This window comes from Alligator sinensis, unplaced genomic scaffold, assembly GCF_000455745.1.
Source record: "Alligator sinensis unplaced genomic scaffold, ASM45574v1 scaffold987_1, whole genome shotgun sequence".
NCBI classification, from domain to species: Eukaryota; Metazoa; Chordata; order Crocodylia; family Alligatoridae; genus Alligator; species Alligator sinensis.
The window spans coordinates 393,162-398,651 of NW_005842574.1; the positions used below are offsets into that span (position 1 = coordinate 393,162).

The 5,490-nt window shown below is 55.7% G+C and overlaps 1 protein-coding gene across 1 annotated transcript in view; it reads right to left on the minus strand.

The window, feature by feature from the left end:
- The window catches only part of MAF1 (MAF1 homolog, negative regulator of RNA polymerase III), an 18,196-nt gene that overhangs the window by 5,003 nt on the left and 7,703 nt on the right, over positions 1-5,490 (minus strand). Inside the window, exons 5-8 of the mRNA XM_025214241.1 lie at positions 5,446-5,489; positions 4,545-4,666; positions 3,933-4,052; positions 3,261-3,380 (exon numbers count right to left, since the gene is read on the minus strand). Of these exons, the coding sequence (XP_025070026.1) occupies positions 3,261-3,380; positions 3,933-4,052; positions 4,545-4,666; positions 5,446-5,489 (406 nt within the window). The remainder of the gene's footprint in view (positions 1-3,260; positions 3,381-3,932; positions 4,053-4,544; positions 4,667-5,445; position 5,490) is intronic.

Below are 5,490 nucleotides of genomic sequence, written 5' to 3' on the forward strand. Positions count from 1 at the left end.
ACTCTTTCCTGCCTATGCAGGGGGTCAGACTCGATGATCTGTTGAGGTCCCTTCCGACCCTAACATCTATGAATCTATGAGGATGCTGAGGGAGTTGGCTGATGCAATTGCAGAGCCACTGGCCGTCATCTCTGAAAACTCACGGCGATCAGGAGAGCTCCCAGATGATTGGAACAGGGCAAATATAGTGCCCGTATTTAAGAAAAGGGAAAAAGGATCAGGGAGCTACCAGACCAGTCAGCCTCACCTCAGTCCCTGGAAAAATCATGGAGCTGGTCCTCAAGGAATCCATTTCCAAGCCTTCTTCTGATCACCTTCTTCTGGAGGAGAAGGCGATCAGAACAGTCAGCGTCGATTCACCAGGGGCAAGTCATGCCGGACCAACCTGACTGCCTTCTATGACGAGGTGACTGGCTCTGTGAATGTGGGGAGACCAGTGGGTGCCGTTTACCTTGATTTTAGCAAGGCTTTTGATACGGTCTCCCACAGCATTCTTTCAGGCAAGCTGAGGAAGTACGGGCTGGGTGAATGGACTGTAAGGGAGATAGAAAACCGCGTGGAGCATCGGGCTCAGAAGGTAGTAATTAATGCCTTGATTTCTAGCTGGCAGCCGGTATCAAAGTGGAGTGCCCCAGGGGTCGGTCCCGGGGCCGGCTTTGTTCAATGTCTTCGTCACTGACTCATGGACTTCAAAGATGGCAGAGTGCATCCTCAGCAAGTCTGCAGATGACACCAAGCTGGGGGTATAGCAGATACACTGGAGGGTTGGGCTAAGATTTAGAACAATATGGACACATTGGAGGATTGGGCCAAAAGGAATCTCATGAAACCTCAAGGACAAGTGCAAAGTCCTGCACTTAGGAGGCAGCAATCCCCTGCACCGGTGCAGGCTGGGGGGGATGGGCTGGGCAGCAGCTCTGCAGAAAAGGACCTGGGGGGACAGGGGACACGAAGCTGAACAGGAGCCAGCAGTGCGCCCTCGGTGCCGAGAAGGATACTGGCATCCCGGGCTGCATTGGTAGGAGCACTGCCAGCAGATCGAGGGCAGCGATTCTTCCCCTTTATTCAGCACTGGGGAGGGCAAATCTGGATCCTGTGTCCAGCTGTGGCCCCCACTACAGAAAGGATGTGGACACATTGGAGAGAGTCCAGTGGAGGGGAACGGAAATGGTTGTGGGGCTGGAGGACAGGACTGGTGAGGAGAGGCCAAGGGACCTGGGCTGACTGAGCCTGGAGAAGAGAAGACCGAGGGGGATTGAATAGCAGCTTCACCTCCCTGCAGGGGGGCTGCAAAGAGGATGGAGCTGGACTCGTCTCAGTGGGGGCAGATGGCAGGACACGGAGCAATGGACTCAAGCTGCAGCAAGGGGAGTGGAGGTTGGATAATCAGGAAGAACTCTCTCATGAGGCTAGTAAAGCACTGGAACAGGTGGTGGAATCTGTATCCTTGGAGGTTTGAAGACCCAGCTCAACAGTCTTGGCTGGAATGATGTAGCTGGGAGCTTTCCTGCTTTGAGCAGGGGGCTGGACTAGGCGACTCCCGAGATCCCTTCCAAAGCTCATTGTAACAGGGCACCAGCCTCAGGCCCCGTTAGTCTCAGTTGTCCCACCGGACCGGAGCCCGCAGGAAAACTTACCCTTGTACTATGGGATGGCGGCATGATTATCAGAGCTGTGCAGACAGCATCCCGATAGAGGACTGTATCACCTCCGGGGCCACATGCGACTGAAGACGGCGCCCATTGGCCAATGGGATTTCCGTCAGAAGCCAAGAGAGGCCACCGGCACAACTGAGATTCCCGAGAAGAGGAAGCACGAGAAAGGATGGGCTCATGCAAGGTCACGCAGAGGCAAGGAGGCAGTACCGGGAGCTATGATAGTAAGCCAGAGCTGGGGACAAAGCCAGACCAGGTGAGGGCAAACTCCTCCATTAGAGAGGTGGCAAAGAGTGAGCTACCTGGACCAGTGAGTTGAAAAATTTAAGAGTGCTGCTGGGGGGCGGGGGTGGCGAGCAACTCATCCTTGACAGGCTTAATGGGGAAAGGGATCATGGCAAATCTCCCTATGGTTAAAACTAAATATAAAGGACTGAAGGAACGGCAAATAAGTTGACTAATCAAAATGCAAAAGATTTGATTAATTGGAACCCAATAAGCCTATTAAATCGATGAAACATAAATATGAACTAATTGATGGATGATACTCACTACTAAATGGAACATAAATAAAGACAAATTGAATGCGGATAAGCTCATTAACTGAAAAAAGATATATTGCCATTCAGTTGATTTGTTTATGTATCCTGTGGCATAGTATAAATAAGAGCCAATTATTATGTGGACCAGTGGCAACACATTTACTGACAAGGGAAGTAAAGATTAATTAAGGGTGCATGAACCCACAAGTACTGGACTACTAACTGTTGGTCCCTGTGGGCAAGAGACTCTGTGTCCACTGGCTGGGAATGACCCTCTCAGCAGCACAGAAGAGGAAAGGGATCTCAGAGTCATAGCCGACTCCAAGATGAACACGAGTCATCAGCATGAGGAAATCATCAGCTAAGCTAACTGCACTTTGTCATGCATCAGCAGATGCATGGAGAATAGATCCAAGGAGGCGATACTTCCCCTCTATGCGGTGTTGGGCAGACCGCAGTTGGAGTACGCATCCAGTGTTGGGTGCCGTACTTCAAGAAGGATGTGGATAGACTTGAGAGGGTCAAGAGGAGAGCCACTCGTATGGTCAGAGGCTTACGGGACAAGCCCTACGAGAAGAGACTGAGGGACCTGGACCTCTTCAGCCTCCGCAAGAAAAGGAGAGGGGATCTTGCGACCGCCCACAAATTCATCAGGGGGAGGCAGCAAAGGATCGGAGATGCTCTGTTCACCAGGGCGCCTCTTGAGGTAACAAGGAACAATGGTCACAGACTGACAGAGAGCAGATTTAAACTAGATAGCGGGAAAAACTTCTTCATGGTAAAGGTGGCCAAAATTTGGAATGGGGTTCCAAGGGAGGTGGTGCTCTCCCCTCCTTGGGGGGTCTTTAAGAGAAGGCTGGAGAGGCATCTGGCAGGGGTTGTCTGACCCCAGTACTCTTTCCTGCCTAGGCAGGGGGGTGGGGTTGGACTTGATGATCTGTTGAGGTCCCTGCCGACCCTAACATCTATGAATCTACGATTCACTGCAGCTGGGCCAGACAGCCTGGAAGGGAGGGACAGCGGGGGTGTCCTGCCTGCCAGGGGAGAGGCTGAGCCCACGCACCTCTCCTCCTCGATGCTGCCACTCTCATTGTCATTGGCGTCCGTGTTCTCCTCCAGGTCATCCTCGCCGAGGTCCATATTCAGTTCGTTCCCCGCCTCCGAGTGAGTGTACGTGTATCCACTGGAGAGACAAAGGGCAGCGCAGTGAGCGTCCAGACTGCTCCCCAAAGAGGCCACGCTGCTGGGGTTCCCTGCTGGCTCCAGTCCAGGGGGGGAGGGTCAGGCCCTTGGCTGCTCTGAGAAGCAGCTATTGAGTGTCCGAGTCCAGCCCCTACAGCCATAAGAGAGGAGGGTAGGTGGCCACCCTCCCTGCAGCTGGCAGGCAGCACCCAGGCCTTTAGAGAGCAGCCAGGTGAAGGGCACCCTCTCTCTATGGGGCCACGGCTCCCAGCCAGATTGTCCTTCAGTTTAAGAGCGATGCTGTGAATCCCTGGAAGATGGAGGGGCCTGGCTGCTCCTGCTGGGTTGTGCCCCACTCCACTCCCATGGCCGGCTGGCTGGGGGCACTGGCACAGAAAGGAGGGCAGTTCCCAGACATTCATTTGCTGTGTTCCAGCTCAGGGGGGCACCCGGGGTCCTGAACCAAGGGGCTCCGGCCCACCAGGGACATGGCTTTCAAGCAGGCAACGCAAGGCTCCTTTAAGGCGACTTCCCCGAGGCCACGTGACCTGACCTGATGGAACGGCAGGTGAAGAAGACGATCCTCTTCAGGCGCTTGTTGTAGAAGAAGTAGTTGAAGGACCAGAGACTGCCGTCCTCCCCGAACGGGTCCGAGTCCAGGTCCGGGTTGTAGCTGTAGCAGTGAGAGTGCAACATAAGCGATGTTCCTCCGAGGGCTGAATGAGGGGGCTCAGGACATGCAAGGCTGGGCTCTGTTGGGCCCAGGGGCACCAGCCTGCTCCAGTGAAGGGGAGGACAGGGACCCTTGCTGGGACAGAGAGCAGACTCAGACTTTTTATCATGGCCTGAGCCAGCAAATGTCCTCTCTGGCCCTGCCTGCTACGCTGGGAGGTCCCAGACGCCTGCTGGATGGGGAAGGCGAGTCGCCCATCTGCCCATGCTGCTTCTAGGCTGGGCATGAGCACAGGCCACTATCCACAGCTGTGACTCCGTGGGAGGGGAGTCACAGCAAAGGAGGAGCACCCCCCACCCAGCACCCTGCCCCATAAGCCAACCTCAGGAAGACACCCTTCTCCATGCTCCACAACATGTTTGGGAAGAGGGGCCTGATGATCTGAGGCTGTGAGGGGCAGGCCTGGCCCCCCACCCCGCAGGTGGTACGCACCTGTAGATGTCGCATTCAGAGAGGCAAATCTCTTCGTCCACAGCGTCCCACAGGTGAGGCTTCAGGGCATTGAAGTCCTCGCGGACTGCTGAGAAGAGGCTACAGTTGACGGCGTTCACCACCTGAGGAAGCCGAGACACTGATCAGGGAGCTGTGAGCAAACCGCTGTCCCGCAACACTGGGCAAGCGCCCACTCCTCTGGGGTCCACTCACGGTTCTCACAGACAGGAGAGCTGAGCTGTCTCAGCGCCTGGTCCTGGGAGGTTATCCCACAGTGGTCCAGAAGGCAGGCTAGAGCCCTGCCAGCCTAAGGCATTGCCCCCACACCCCTTCAACCCAGCAGGAACGAGCCTTGGCTTTGGAAGTGCAGGACAAGTTAACCCAGCCCTGGTGCCTTGAAGACTGCGGAGTCCACAGAGAATGAATCTGCATGCAGCCGTCACTCCAGAGGAACCAGAATCCAACCTAGTCCATGAAAGCGAGGGAGAGGTGCAGACAGATACGCTCCTGTGAGACTCAGAGGCCCTGAGGACGAGAAGCTGGAGTGTAGGTCACGCAGGTGCCAGGGACAGGGTGGTTAGATCTGTTATAGGCTCCCATGGGCACCAGAAAGCCCTGGGGAGTGCTCAGGACCCTCCATGAAGCAGCAGAATACCCAAGGGAGGTGCGGGGAGGAAAGCAACCCTGGAGCCCTTGACACGGGCCAAGGAAGAACTGGGGAGAAGCAGAACAGTGCACCCCTGGTAGCAGCAGGGGTCCATGCTCAGGGAAAGGCAGTGATGCTGACTCCCAGGGCCATGCAGAAGTGCAGGAGGCTATGCAGGCCTGAGGGACTCCATGGCAAGGGCATGGCCTCTGCAGGGCAGGACCAGCATGCCCACCAGGGTGTCCTGGTACGTACCCAGTTGAGGCTCGGCTCCCTGCTGAAACCGCGGGCCTTGGGCGC